Source organism: Poecilia mexicana, unplaced genomic scaffold, assembly GCF_051168715.1.
Source record: "Poecilia mexicana isolate PSO_F unplaced genomic scaffold, ASM5116871v1 scaffold_15, whole genome shotgun sequence".
In the NCBI taxonomy this organism is placed as follows: Eukaryota; Metazoa; Chordata; class Actinopteri; order Cyprinodontiformes; family Poeciliidae; genus Poecilia; species Poecilia mexicana.
In genome coordinates this window covers 20,612,014-20,628,029 of record NW_028263384.1, presented here as the reverse complement: position 1 = coordinate 20,628,029, position 16,016 = coordinate 20,612,014, and the positions used below count along the sequence as shown (strand labels likewise).

Here is a 16,016-nt window from a genome sequence, read left to right as displayed (position 1 = left end):
TTTGGGGGGGAAGCTTTGAGTTTGAGACTTTGGTACTGTAATAGTTTAAGGTGGAGAATGCCATGGGGATTATTAATGTGGTTTATAGTTTGAGGAGCCTTTATGTTTATGTGAGGAATTCAGTGTCGACCTCTAAATCATCAGCATTGTGAAACAATTAGATTAAGATAAGATAATCTCAGATGGACATAAGAGAAAATAATGTCAGGTTTACAGTAAATGCCAACCAAAAATAAGAATATCCAAATTGTTTAGTGAAAGATGCAAAACCCAGTTACTGTTTTTTAATTATTATTATTATTATTTATTCAAAATTAAAAAAGAAAAAAAAAAGCTCTGTCACATTTTTGTTAAGAGAGTAATGGACATTTTGAAGCGACTACAAGACAAAAATGTCAGTCTTTAAAAAAATCTGACATATATGACAATTTTCCAATTTACATTAATGTTAGAGCAGAACAAATTTCTAGGATTGTTGACGTTGCTCACTTCAAGATTAACTATAAAGCTCCAAAAATAGATTTCTGTGTCTTTCTCGACTTTTTTCCAGAGCTGGTTCGTATGGGACCCACAGCAAAATTTAATGTGGGAGATCAATTTCAACTTATTATCTGTCACCCATCAAAGCAACACAAATACACTTTTGTTGGATGTGCTGTGGTGGCGCACAACCCACATGGAGGCCTTAGTCCTTGATGCAGCTGTCGCAATTTCGATTCCCGACATTTGCTGCATGTCTTCCCCCTTCTCTCATTATCCAATTAACTATCAAATAAAGGCCACTAGAGCCAATAAAATCTTTAAAAAAATACACTTTCGTTTTGCATTTTGCAGTGTTACATTCATTGTTTACAACTAAACCCAGAATAACAATGGTGATATCCCAGGATGTGTTGTGCTTTATTTGTTAAATGAACAGAAATGAAATGAATATGACTCCAACACAGAGCACCAGCCATAATAAAACTAGCATCATTACCTGACTGCTATATTTCCGTTAAATTCGTGGAACATTTGATTTGATTTTAAAAATAGACTTGTTTTGTGATGAAGTTTGATTAAAGTCCCCAGTTGCAGCGTAGAAGCAAGCTGCATGACTCAAATAGCTCTAATAAACCTGCACAGAGATAATTACACTGCAGACAGGGACAAATAAAAGGCAGGGCTTCAAAATAAATAAACTAAAAGCTCTCAAAAAAAAAATCTGCTGATGTTTTCAAACACAAACAGAAACCTGGAGTGACACTGAAACAGAGAGCATGTGAGGAGAGCAGCAAGCAAATTAAAACAGGAAACAACGTTTATCGAGAGAAACGGTGGCTAAGCAGTGAAATGAAATGAAAAGCTCAATTAAAAAGAAATACTTCTAGGTGTGAGGAAGGCGTTGCTGAGGCTGAGAAAGAGAATATCTCAGCTAATCCTGTCTGATGCTCCATCTCCTCCTCCTGTAGCAGTTTTAAATAAAAGCACCCAGTGGAGATCCCATAACAAAACTCTCCTGTTGCTATCAGTCTTTACCAAAGTCCACAGAGCTGAGCCACAGTTTCACAAAATATGTATTTTCTATTTCTTTCTATCCCAGGAAGATAGTAGTTTAAGTTCATTTCTGGTCGCTGTGCACACAAACTTAAAGATTAACAGATCATGTCACATTCTTGGCAAACATGAATAAAGCGAGATGAGATAAAATGTTCTGTTGTTTCTAACTTATTTATATTAAGCAAATTAAATTTGTATCTTCTGATACATTAATGCATTATGTAGGTTTGCGAAGCTATGCATTTGTGTATACATTTACATGTGTAATTATATTGAATCACTAGTTTGATTAAGAACTTATATGAAGACTTAAAGACTTTAAACACCTTTGGTTTTGTTTTACAGAATATTTAGCTGGAAATTTTGTTGTTGCTAATAACTTTCCCCTCTGTATTTGTTTTGTGTATGTTTTTATGAAAGATTACAAAAAAAGAGAGAGGGAGGGGCTTATGCAGCAGTGTCATGGGCCAGTTATTTTAATTGAGACAATTAAGATTAGCATTGTGGAAATAAAGTTCCGTCGTAGAAAGTGACTCTCTCTCCATTGTCCCAATGTTTTCTCTTTTCTGAGTGTTTCCAGAAGTGATCTGTAAGTTCAACTCTCCATTTGTGTGTGTGTGTGTGTGTGTGTGTGTGCGTGTGCGTGTGTGTGTGTGTGTGTGTGGGGGGGTGTGTGCGCGTGTGTGTGTGTGTGTGTGTTTGTATGTGTGTGTGTATGAGGGAGAGAAAGTGTTGAAGAATCTTCAATAAATCCCCATCATACAGGACACTGTGCACACCTCTGCGCTCCTTTGCAGCAGGTCATAAATCTGCCTTGACTTGCTAAGACGCGTTCGCCTACGTTCAGTATCTCACAGACCCAGCTCTTCAAGCGAGACCAATTTCATTTTAGAGGACACAGCAGTTTCTGTATGCTTCTTTCTCCCCAAACTGTTTAGTATTACAACTGAAGTCCTCTTTGCAACGATGAGGCAGATTGTGAATTAACTCTGTTCTGTTAAAGGTTCGTTTTTGACAGAAACGTTTTTTTTAATGGGAAATGGTTATTATGGATAATTTAAAGGTATGAAAGTTTAAAAGTTTGCAATAAGCAGAAAAAAACATTTCTAGTGAAACCTTTTAGCAGCTGGCAATAATATCTAAATTATTAGCATTAAAGGAGACCTCTTGAGCAAAATTCACATTTGGGACATTTCTGTACTTTCATTTCAGTATCAGCTGCTTCTAAGAACAATCCAAGCTGTCTTTTTAGCAATAAATGAATGTGTTTTGTTGTCTAGAAACAATCTGCCGAATGTTAAGCCACGTTCAACAGGCACTGAGCTGTTACCTAGCAACCCAAGCTGAGTTCCAGTACATTCGATCAACTGGTTTTACCTTTGTATGATCTGTATAATGGCTGCTGGTGAAGACAAAGTGTTTTGTTTGACTTACCAACCAGAAACCACTTGATGCGTTCTTGTTGGTTGTGCAGGAGGCTCCACTTCTGTTTTTCAAAGATGCACAGAAGTATAATTGTCCATCTGTTTGCAGCCATTTTCAGGTGTCAGTATAAACGTTCAGCAGCAGCAGCAGCTTATTTGTATTTAAAATGACAAGAGGCGCTAAATCATTTTGTGCAAAAAACATAATGAACATGTTTTGTACAGCCCATAGACTTATCCTAATCCGTTCAATGAATCATAATATGTTACCTTATCTACTATTTTTTTCTGCTTGTGTGACAGCTTGGATATGTTTGGGGGGAAAAAAAATCAATGCTGACGGTCCAAAGAGATTTAGCTAGAGTATAAGCAAATTAGTTTAAAGGACTTTTAAATCTCGAGTCGCATCATTTTTAATGAGCTTCAACCAAGTCAACCTGATAACAGATTAAATCTGGAGAAAGTTAAAAAGGCACACTCCAAGTCTGAGTTTGTCCTTGAATTTATAGGATGGTTCATCACTGTGATTGAGTTACAAAAGAAAGAACCAGCACTGTATCATCCATCCTCAGATACATAATCCACATATGCTCAGATCATATAATCTGTTTAAATTAGATCATTTTTCACATTCTTCCTGGGGGGGGATAATACATACAGAATCATGTGTAGTTTGGTTTTCGTGGCATCTACAAAACATTCTGCTACCTTCAGGCTGCCACATAGATGGGCACGTTTAGTTTCTGGAGAAGTCGGTACTCGATCTAATTATGACCAACAGAGCGTACCTTTATCATTTCTCTATGACAGCTTTCTGTGTTTTCTCGATGTTTGATCCGAGATCATTTTTGCAGCTGTCAGTAACACTACAGCCCCTGATAGGGATCAAGTTTTTGCTCAGCCCAGAATTTCATGGCTTTGTGCTTTCGCTTTTCACATGGTTGCTTAACCTCAAGCACTCATTTCCCTTTTAGCAAACGCTTTGAATGTTTTCATGTAATTGGCAAAAATCTGAGACAGATATGAAAGGTGTGTGTGTGTGTGGGTGTGTGCGTGTGTGTGTGTGTGTGTGTTTGTACTGCCAAATCACATCTGTAAAACGTATTAGCTTAATTTGGAGGCTTATCATGCGCATATGAGAGTGGTTAAAAAGCCCAGCTGGGAATAAAACTACATAGCTTTGCGTAGCTAAGCTTTAATTCAAATACAGACAGGGGATTGAGAAAGAAAAGTTTAAAACTCAGCAGAAAAGCAGACGGTTTATATCTGTGAGAGAGAAGGCGTAAATAAAGAGACACAATCATTGCTTCAACTTGTAGTCACTTGTGCCTTAAATTTTCAATTATGCACTGCTTCGTTTTGGTCTGTCTCATAAAAGAATAGCATAAAAGTCTTAAGTTTGGTTGTGAAAAGTTGAACAGCTATGAATACTTTTTCACAGATTGTTTTCTGCCTTATTTTCTACCAAAAAGATGAAAAACACACTAAAAAACGCAGAGAAATAAATGTTGGTCCAGATCTAAAAACAAAGCAGATTTTTTTTATTATTGGTTTTCCCTCAGAAACAAAAATCAATATGGACAACGGCAGAGTCATCAGTCCTCCAGGCTTTCTTTCTGCATTTCTTTAACCACTGAAATACACTTTAAGAAAAATTGGATTCAGTAGTTATAAAATCGCAAAAAAACAAACAAACAATGAATTTCAGGTTTTGATCTGATTGGTCCTTTCAGGATTGGTCCTACACAAAGCGCTACAGGCGTAATTTATATCTGTATCGACGCATTTTAATGGATGTTCCCACACGTTTCTTTATAATCCTGCCGGTCCAATATTTCTTATCGCTGCATGCTCATTATAATTGCGTTGACAAGCGTAACAAATGCCATTAACGCGTGTTGTGTGTGTGTGCGCGCAGGGCGATAAATTCTCATTGATTTGCTGCAGGGTCCCGCAGAAACATCACTGACTGTGCTGGCTTTTAGACATGTTACACTACAGTATTTAACTTAACCATCAGCTCACAGATGCACTGATATGATACAGTCTCCAAACAGACTGACCTATTTTTTGATGCGCTATTTGTAAACCTGGCAGCATCCTGTGTGTATTTCTGTTGCAGTCAGTAAACTTGGCAGCTCCTCAGCAGATGGTGCGGTGATGGTGTCGCAGGTCTGGCCGTGACGCTGCTTCCTCGGCCCTCTGTCCTCTCTGCGGACCCCTGCCGCGCCACGCTCGTGACTAATCAGTTCCTGCTTGTCATCAGAGGGGCGGGCAGGCGTGGCGGTCTCTGCTGCCGCGTGTTTCAGGCCAATCTGAGCCTCTTCAGAATGATAGCACAGAATTGGTTTTATTGGGAGCTTGTTTTTGGAGGTTATAGAACAGGACAGAAACAGCCTTTATTGTCCCACAGTGGGGAAATTCGGGTATATCAGCAGCAGCATCAAGACACACAGCATATTAATAACAAGATTAACAATAATAATACTAAGATAGCATGAAAATCATTGTGCAGCTGTCAGAAATAGAAAGCACAATTCAAAGGATGTACAAGTACACTGCAAAAAATCTTACCAATTTTTTTGTCTATTATGTTGCAAATATCTTATTTTATGTGGGGGGGGAAAAAAGACAAAAATAACTTTCAAGTAACTTTTTTAATCCAAATATAGTGGCTTGTTTTACATCAATAATTCTAGTCAATTGACAAAAAGTACTAGTTCCACTTTTTCACTTATAACATGGGAAACATGTCTTGTTATTAGTGATAAAAATCAGCTTGTGGAACTAATTATTTTTGATCAATGTTGCACAATATTGACTTAAAGCAAGTTTCTACATCTTACTGAAAAGTTACTTTTAAGGTTTATTTGCACAAGGTAGACAAAATACTTGGTAATATTTTGTGGTTTTTTGTAATATGTATGTTTGTTGAGCATTAATACTTTATTTACAATAAAGTATATCACGGTACAGAAAAAACAAATGTGCAATAACAGCAGAAAAATTAATAAAAGCGCAATTAATGCCAACAGGGATGTAAACAATCAGCTGAGAATATTTGAGTTTTTTGTGATAATGTATTCCTTCATAGTGAGAAAAAGGTTATTTTATGATGATAACTGAAAAAATCTGGATGTAAGAGTCTTATACCTCAAAGTTTCCTATTTAATTTTTTTCATCCTTATTTTTCCAACTGACCTTTCAGCTCCTTTGTTTTTTTGTTTTTTTTTAATGAACTCCTTTCTGCTACAGGCAAGGTGCTCTAACATTCGACGGAAAGATTTATAGCAAGAACCTTGGGAGGATAACATTCTAGTAAAGTGAATCAATATGCCTCTTTGAGGAAGCATTAATTTGTGAAAGGTGCCAAGCGGGCGTTTATCAAACAAAACATGAGCTGCAGGATGATCTTTCTGAGAGTTGTGAGACACACCAGGAGTCTGGTTATAACCTGCCTTCATTTATGTCTGAACCCAGCTGACTGTCAAACGGTGCTGAGAGTTTGAAAAGTTTCCCAGATAATGAGTAAAATTTTTCCTCCATATGAAGTTTTGCTTTGGCAAAAAACAAATCTATCCTCTGTAAATGTCAGCGCATGTTTGTGTGATCTAAAGCAAATATATGCAGCTCTTGAAAAGGGATTACAAATGATTATTACAAACTGCACAGTGATTAACCTTCCTAGGAATGACCGATGTACTAAAATTATTTCAAGTGAGGATGGTGAACTCATACAGGAGGTTATTAAAGAAAAAAAAAAGGAACAACATGTGAATCTGAACCATTTTCAGATAATCACCAGGGAAATTCCTGGAGTTGGTGGCAGTGGATATCCAGGTTATTAAAATTGAGACAGTAGACAGTTAAAAATACTTGGATGTTCATCTGAACAATATCCTGCACTGGAGCACTCAGAAAATCCAACCTCAAGAAAAACAATAAATCGTCTTTAGCCTAGAACTACTTTAGTCGTGCTAAAGATCCTCATGCTTTTGAATTTTAATATAGTTATTTAAAATTGCTGTCATCTGCTCGTGGTATTACAGGGTTTTTATGGGAACCCAACAGACTATATGTTTTAAAAGCAGCTGAAAATAGTGCAGTTTGTTATTTACCATGCACTTTATTTCTTTTATCATTCTCATCAGATCCAGGTGTTTGTGCTTTGTTTGGTTTTCTTGCCCTGTTTTATGTTTTTCTGATCTCTTGGTAGTTCTGCTTTTTTGCCATGTTTCTCTCAAACAAATATGTTTTTTTGTATGTGTGCGTGTGTGTGTGCGTGTGCGCGTGTGTGTGTGTGCGTGTGCGTGTGTATGCGTGTGTGTGTGTGTGTGTGTGTGTCAACTAAGCATTTCCCCAAGTTATGCCTTGAGTCAGGTTGTTGTGTTGAATTATTCCTTACCGTATTGTAGCACATTTACCATTGGGAGTCTAATTTAAACAAAAAAAGAAAAGTGCATTTGTTGCCCGTAATATTTATAAGTACTAAAACATTTGTTGAGCACGCTTTGCAAATGGTAATATAAAATATTAATATCAATATCATTATGTTCTTGTGTAAACTGTTGACTAAAATACAGATTCGTCAGTATAAATACTAACAAACAAGAAGCTCTGGTTAGACGAAAACTGCTTTGTTTTTATCTGCCAGTTTATGCCTCAATGTTTTTTTATTAAAATTATTGGATGAGAGTACTTATTAATGCCGCTCCTAACAGGAATATAACACTTAAAACCAGAACTTAATGTTGGCTCTTGGTTACATCGACTGAAAATAAATTTGAAACAGGCTCTAAAAATCTAATTTTAATAAGAGCCTAAAATATGTTACGTTTTTATTATGATATTCAGTGAAATTAACAGGTTGAAATGATTAAAATGTCATGATTTGGAGTCACAGCACTGATTTTGTGATTATTTTGTCAAATGTTTGAGGTGGTGTTCTTCCATTTAATAATTAAGAAAGAACAGTGACACGAAAAAGCAGCCAAAATTATTTAGGTCAAAGATTACACTTCATAAGTGTTTCTTGCTCGGCTGCATTTTTAAGTGAAAAAGAGCTGAAATAACTTTCAACACTATGCAGTGGATGTTGATTGTTGTTGACAGTTCAAACAGCCTTTTCATGCAGTGTTGCTTTAAAAAGTGTTGATTACAGCAGTTTTATGGATTCTCATCTTCAGCAGAAAAAATAGGCTTTTATTTCCATTTCTTGGACAAGCTTGAAAACAAATAGAGTAACATGTTGCTAGTTTTAGTTTTTGAGTCAGATTTTCACAATAATGAAAACACTCAATGTTTGTACCTTCATTTGTAGGACTTTCATTTGTGAAAATGACTTACAATCAGTCACACTTCTATGGTCACAGCCAGATGCTTAATGGAAAATTATATCCTCTGTGTTTCTGTGTGCCATCTGGCATTGAGCTGAACATTTTATCGACTTTTACACAAAAATATTTGACTCCCAGAGACAATAAGTGACAGACAGGCCATTTCACTGTCACTCATTCATGTTAGCTTTCCATTTAAGGCTTTGTTGTATCTTTTAGTGTCATAATTCAGACATATTTTTTCAGGGTAGAATGATAACACAGCATTCAATTTCATAGACTAATACAAAAACTAAATTAGAGCTCAAATTTGACTTTTTGCTGCATTTTCTATGATTTATCGAAGATCAAAATGTTCACATTTAATGTCACTAGATCAGTCCTCTATGACCTGAATTGTTGTTCTGAATTTTCAAACTCAGATTGGAGTCAGAAAATGTACATAAGGGTAGCTATTCAGGGTTTCCCCCAGTGTATTATAAGTCTGGCGGGCCACCAGGCTTTACTGGTGCCCCCTCCAGGCTAAGCATTGTTTAATTTATTTCAGTCTTTTTAAAACGTGTGCATTTTTTAAGATTTTATATTTGATGTTCAGGTGTTAATTTTCCAATCTTTCAATAACACATAATTATCAAATTACATGTTATTGTTATTGAAATTTGAAAATTATTATTTTCAAATTTTCTGTCAACTGTAAACATTTTTTAACTCAAAAACGCGGCAGGCCGCTGGATGAACGACTGCCCTAGTGCAAAACCACCAGGCTTAGCAAGTTTTCTGAGGGAGACCTTGAATTTATTTATTTGTCTAATTATTTTGTATTTACTTATTTATTGGGTTTTACATTCAAGTCTTCATTGAAGACTGGGACTTGACCAGCATTTTTGAAGAAGGGGCCATGGCCCCCCGGACTCTTCTTTGGGGGCGCCACTGTCAACAGCAGGTCCCTATGGGAGAAAATACAGACCACAACAAAAGCAGGGTGATGTTAAGCTTACAATCTGTTGTCTGTCTTTAAAGACGTGTCCATGACAACAACCAACCAATTCAAAGTTACCAATTTATTAAGTCAGTTCAAATAACCAGAAATCTGGCAGAAACTTTTTGAAAAAGCATGTGGTTTCTCTGCAACTTTCCAAAGTCTGACACTAATCCAATTAGTCAAATTTAAAGATTTAGAGAAAGTAACTGGGTATCCAATTCTTACTTTTAAAGAGTGTTGAATTTATATGTTGTATCACTATTCTAAACTGGACAAAAATGGATAAAATGCATCATTAAAAGCCACAATAATTTGACTTTCACACTAATGATGAGTGTATACAAACCTCTGACCAGAACTCCAATAAAAACCCTTGCATGCTGCAGAGTTCGAGCAGCACTCCTCCTCTCACAGTGGCTCATATGTATGAAATTTGCTAATTGATTGCTATTTAGAGTTGAGTGGTCGACAGCGTGCATCAAATGAAATGCAGAGCGTTTAATATCACTATTAGCACCACCGGTTCTAATTTTACCAAGCTGTTCATGTCCCCTGCTTTAATATGGTACATAATGTACCACTTAAATTTGCCACTGAAATGAGAGCTGTTTATTTTAGATTGTGTTATGTGATAACTGTAGAGCGCAGGTGATTTACACTTGACCACTGGCAGTAAAATCCATCCCAAATGCTTGATCCACTACAGTCCAGTATCGACCCGTTATGATAACCTGAGGCTTTGAATTAAGGCGTCTTTTGAAACCCGAGGGATTTGTGAAAAATGTAAGGCTGTCATCCAAAGATTTTTAATGTTTAGGATCTGCAGAAACTATTGAACAGAATATACTTTAGGGGTTTATTGTATGTTGTTGACGTTAAAAACACACAGCTCCATTGTTGTAGTGACGTTAAGCTACTTTAAAATATTTTATTGTTCATAAATCAATCAGTCTGATAAACTAAAAAAATATATATCTGAAGATTTTAATTTTATCTTCACTGGAAGCAACGCCTACTACATGAAAAAAGCAGGATTCAATTTTAATTTATTTAAAATCAGTTAAAAAAAAAACAATAGCACTTTAATTGAAGATTATGAAACATAATGTACCACTTAAATTGATTAATATGACAAGAACCACGGAGAGCTAATCACTAATAGAATCAGGAATTAATGTTCAGTCTAATATTAAAAAAGAAGAGAATATTATAAACTTTTTTGCCAGTTTCTCTGCAACTTTTGAAAGTAAAAAAAAAAAAAAGAAAAGAAAAAGAAAAGAGTTGAAATCAAGATTCAGCACAAGGCTTTGTACACAGGTAGCCGGGTCTTTATAAAAGTGAATATCAACGCCTCATCATTTAAAAAAAAATTTATATCATACACAGAATCAGTTTCAGAAAAGTTGTCGTCCACATGAACCTGCACAAATACGCACCTGAGTTTTGCTTTAAACATGCCAATCCCATAGGGGGAAGTGTAGTGCAAAGCGAAAAGCTACGTCAGCCAATCAGAATGCTTCAAAACAACCACGACTTCCTGTTAAGAATTCAACAGGCGCCAGAAGGTTAATTAGTGTGGACAGATATAGAGGTAGAACTACTTTTAACAAGCGAATATAAAGTTATAAAAACGCAAGACGATGTTGATTGGGAATCATGTCAAAGCAATTATCATGTTATATTGGCGCATTATTTTTCCCAGACTCTAAATCTCTGTTTTCCCACATGTACATATCACTAATACAGACTTCTCCGAAATCTCCACTTTGGTTGTAATTTTTTATAAATAACTGAGTTAGTGATATTTACTGAATAAGAAAAACATTTTATCATTAAGATTGATTATAAATAGATACAAGGTTCACTGATTTTATTTCATGAGACAGATAGAAATAAACAAATGTATCCTTTTTGCTGCCAAGAATTAAAAAATTGGATATTGCAGCCTTGCAAAGTCCTGTGCCTCACATATTTGAATATCCAGGTCTCCACCTGCAGGAATAAGAAGTTGTTTTGACTAGACCTATTGGTCTACAAGGACATTTTTAATTGACCTGCAGAAAAGCAGTTGTGTTTGTTTTTAAAGTGTTGATGAAATGTGTCTGTCATTTAAAGACACAACGTCAAATTGTGCTCCTCTATCATCTATTAATCTCCCTCCTTCAAATTCTCAGATCGCAGAAACCTTTAGCACAGACCTTTGCTAAAAAACTGTCGAATCATAATTAATGGTTATAAATGACACCATCTAAATAACTCTCCTCCTTCTTGAAGCTCTGGTGTGTAATTATGTGTGCAGCCACTGAGGCATAGCGTCATTTTCCATGTTGAGTTGAGAATACTTTATTTAATGTTAATGAATAAATATTCTCCCAGGGCTCCGACTGAATCGGATTAGCACACATATAATTTTCTGCCTTATCAAGTTCCACTGGATGAAATAACTCATCTCAACTCGTTCGCTGAGGTCAGCGCCTCCGTTTCCCTCCCGCTGGCTGCAGTTGTGGCCTTTATTTAAGAGCTTTATTGTGCAAATAAAGAAGTCTTTGTAAACAAATAAGCTTGTGTTTGCTTAGTTGGGGCTTTGCTTTCTATTATTGGATGTTATCCCCTAATGTGTCTTGACACAGTGGTCTGGAGTAATGGCTCTGAAATGCTACACCGAATCAATGCCTGGTGCCTTTTCCTCTCTTAGGTAATTTACTTGGTAATGAGAGACGGTGCGGAAGGCTGTCTCTGCAAGCTCTGGGAAGAGGTAATCTGTTTTCCCACTGATTCGGGCAGGTTAAAGAGTCTTGGGCTGCTAATTAATTAACTACAAAACACTGAAGTAGGATTTCGCTGAAGGGCTCAATTTGGGTGATCAGAACCCCTCGCCCTTCTGCAGCCTGGAGAGTTTCCTCGATGTCTGCTGGTGAACTTTGTCACCGTCATAAAAGCAGGCATGTCAACATCTGTAATGTACAAAAGTCGTCCTTTGTTTGGTTTTTGTACACATGAGCGAGCTGTGTTCCTTCTTGTCTATAAAACAATCTGTATCAATCAAAATTGATCTAAATGAGCTGGCATGTCAACAGAAGACACGCTCCGGAGTGGTTTTCACGGCCAGAGATAAGGTCAAAAAAGCCATTTTGGCCATCATAAAAGAAGTATTGTCATGCTATTGATGCCATTTATTACCTGACAAGGATGGCTGGAGGAAAAAAGGAGGAAAACGATCTGGCCTAATGCTCTGAGGAGACTGAAACGGTTGATGGAAAAATCTATTAACCTTGCCCCGAAAGTGAACTTGCTGATATTTGAGCACGATTTTATTTGTTGACAAAAATAACATCTGCTGCTTTGTTGATATGTGACATAACGTAGCATAAATCCCTGCGTATCTGTGTGTTTGTACATAACGTGTCCTGACATTGAGCCTGGAACAGGAACCACAAATCAGGTCATTCTAATAGTTAAAGGGAGATATGTGCTTTGACGGTCAATCACAAACATAAATTATAAAATAAGGAGATAAAGCTTAAAATATAGCATGTGGATCCTAATGAATGTCTTGGAAGAGATAGCACCTTCTATGCTTGTTGGCACTCCAGATAAAGATGCTTTAAAAAATGTTGAAATAAATTAAATTCAAATAATAAAAATATTAATTAATATTTTATTGCAGTAGCATGATTACACACTGTAAAAAAACAAAACTAAATGACTCCTGTAACATACATTTAAATGAAGCAATGTTTATAATTATTCCTTAATTTTCAAGTTGATCAAAGTGTGTTTGAGCTTTTAATTAGCAACCCATGACTTCTAGACTTTTTGCTTCTAATCGTTATGCAAAATGGGAAAGACAGGAGAACTTGTTCAAATAATGCAGATGTGTGTCCAACTGCATAAAATCACTACTCGCCTAAATACTCTGACATTGGTGGTCATGTGGGACCAGTAAATAAAAATATTTCTGTAAACACCACCCTGGCAAAATGTTGTAGGAGAAGGTGGTGATCTTTTGGTATGAATGTACAAAGTATTAAAAAAATATGGCTATCAATCAATGCGGCACCACATATATGTTTTTTTATGAACTATTATTCTCAGAATGATCATTTTTCTAAGCCAAATTAATGTGCCTAAGATAAGGATTGGACTTTTTCAAACATTTTCAGTGTAAAGTTATCCTACTGCAGTAAGAAATTGATTCATTTAAAGGCTTTTTACACATCTTTATCAGGAGAGCCAATATGTGTGGAAGGGACTGTGCATTAATGTAATTTATTATTAATATACTCTATGATATGAAACTGTGACTCCCACAGACGGATCTAAGGTGGGTTTTGGGTCTTGAAAGATTTATGATTTCTGCACCATTAGTCTTTATTTTTTATAGCTCTTCCTTTTTTGTTAATGTTTAGTACATTCAATTGAAGTAAGCTTGGTTGATTTATTTTAGTCAAGGAAATATATACAATGATTTATTTTATAATTGTGGCAGTTAAATGGCTGAGAGAATATATGGTATTTGACCTTCTCCATCCCCGACTTTCATTAGCATGACATTAAACCTTACCGAGTAATCGTTCCTGGCCGCACAGTGAAGCCAGAGAGATCTGAAAGACGCTTTAACACTCGAGTTAAACTGAGACAGCTGCTCAGAAGACACTGACAAGTGAAATAACAGTGCTGCGGAGATAAAATATATTCATAAATTAAATTCTCAGCTCAGCTCTTTATCTGCACAACAAAGATATTCAGGAAAATCATCAGTTTTCTTTGAAAGACACTGAAATTTCTGTTTGGACTCCATCATATGTGGAGTTTCCCAAGGGAAATCACCTTGGACAGATTATTAGTGAGTTCCATTATATCACCTTTATGCAGATGACATTCAAAACTTTTGAGTTTTTCAGCTATCTTAATCATTTAAGTGCTGAAAAGAAAAGCAAACTAGCCAAACTCTGAGACAATCAGGTGTATGATCATTAGCCAGTGGGCTGCAGATTGGTTGTTCAACTCTGACAATAAGCCAAATGATAGGAATTTAGTTACTGTTTCCAACAAATCGATGTCTCAAAAAGAACATGTCTGAAACTGATGTGCATATATATTTTAATTTGTATTTCCAAAATAAGAAGGTCAGTGTCAAAACAGGAACTTGTGTTTTTTATGATTTTATTTCTTCTTGTCTACATATCTGGTACATGTCTTCATATCTGGACATGCTTTTTGATTTCAACTGTTCCCAAACCTAAAGAAAAGTAGTGTTCTGTCTCAGCTTGGAAACTAACTGTGATATCTTTATGTCTCTGCAGGGTTTGGGATGACGACGCCTGTGACAATTGCAGGGAAGGTGTTCCTTATTTTTTATGGACTTCTGGGCTGTGCTGCCACTATCCTCTTCTTTAACCTCTTCCTGGAGCGCATCATCACTCTGCTGGCTGTAGTGATGAAGGCCGTGAGGGAGAGGAGAATCAGGAACAGCGGTCTCCTTCCGCCAGGGATCCGGCATGACTTCTCGGCCTACTCTCTGCCGGGATGGAAGCCCTCCGTCTACCACGTGATGCTGATTCTGGGACTGTCGGCCATTACCATTTCCTGCTGCGCGTCGGCCATGTACAGCCCAGTGGAGGGCTGGGCCTACTTAGACTCGCTCTACTTCTGCTTCGTCACCTTCAGCACCATTGGCTTCGGAGACTTCGTCAGCAGCCAGGATGCCGCTTACGAATACCAAAGCCTCTACAGGGTGGCCAACTTCTTCTTCATGTTAATGGGTGTCTGCTGCATCTACTCGCTCTTCAACGTCATTTCCATCGTCATCAAGCAGGTGCTCAACTGGATGCTGGAGAAAATGAGCTGTTTGTTTTGCCAACGTTGCAATAAGGCCAACGCCTTCCTGGGGAGGCGAAATGCCATCCGCCCGGGCTCCAGGGGTCGCAAGGGTCGTTTCAACCATCAGCCAGAATCAGACGGGCCTTGCGATAGTGACACTGAGGGACGGAGACTATCAGGGGAAATGATCTCCATGAAGGACCTGGCGGCATCAAACAAGGTGTCGCTGGCGATCATGCAGAAGCAGCTGTCTGAGTCTGCCAATGGATACCCCAGGACGGTCTGCGGCAGCTCCCGCCATAACGGCTTCTCTGGGGGGGTCGGGGCGCTCGGCATCATGAACAACAGACTGGCTGAGACGAGTAACTCAAGGTAGAACGCACAGAGAGGCGGAAAACAAAGCATTCGCGCTCCTCTCAAGCCACACTGCAGAATGTTGACATGCTAATGAAAGGATAACTTGTTATGCATGAGATATATCGTCTTTACTCCTGACTGGGATTACAAACCTGCGGTGAGGATGGCGGCATGAAGAGAGAATCACAGAGTTGATCTTAAAGCATGGCGACCCTATTCTAGACCTAAAGCCCTGAAATAAAACAAGCCACTAAAGAGCTTGGCTGGAATCCCTTGGTGCAATCGGTCAGCTCGTCAGACTTTTTATGGCTGAATCATTGAGCTGAACAGAAGCCAAGTGAAGCAAACTGCACAGTTTTTACTGTCTTGGGGTGTTGCCAGGTCATTTGAATGTACATATTGGATGCTGACGAAAACAAGTATAACCACTGAATGATATAGCACATACTGATCTATGCATTACACTTCTCATGCATTTTTGCACCATTTCTCAACCTTCCATATTTTTCTCCCCTACCACATCCTTTTGGTGATGATTGATTTCTTTTCCAGGGG

At 37.4% G+C, this 16,016-nt stretch overlaps 1 protein-coding gene across 1 annotated transcript in view; it reads left to right on the top strand.

Annotated features, from left to right (window-relative positions):
* kcnk12 (potassium channel, subfamily K, member 12) overlaps window positions 1–15,480 on the top strand; it is a 34,469-nt gene extending 18,989 nt beyond the window's left edge. Inside the window, exon 2 of the mRNA XM_015009949.2 lies at window positions 14,588–15,480. Coding sequence (XP_014865435.1) covers window positions 14,588–15,480 — 893 coding nt within the window. The remainder of the gene's footprint in view (window positions 1–14,587) is intronic.
* Window positions 15,481–16,016: the final 536 nt, after the last annotated feature.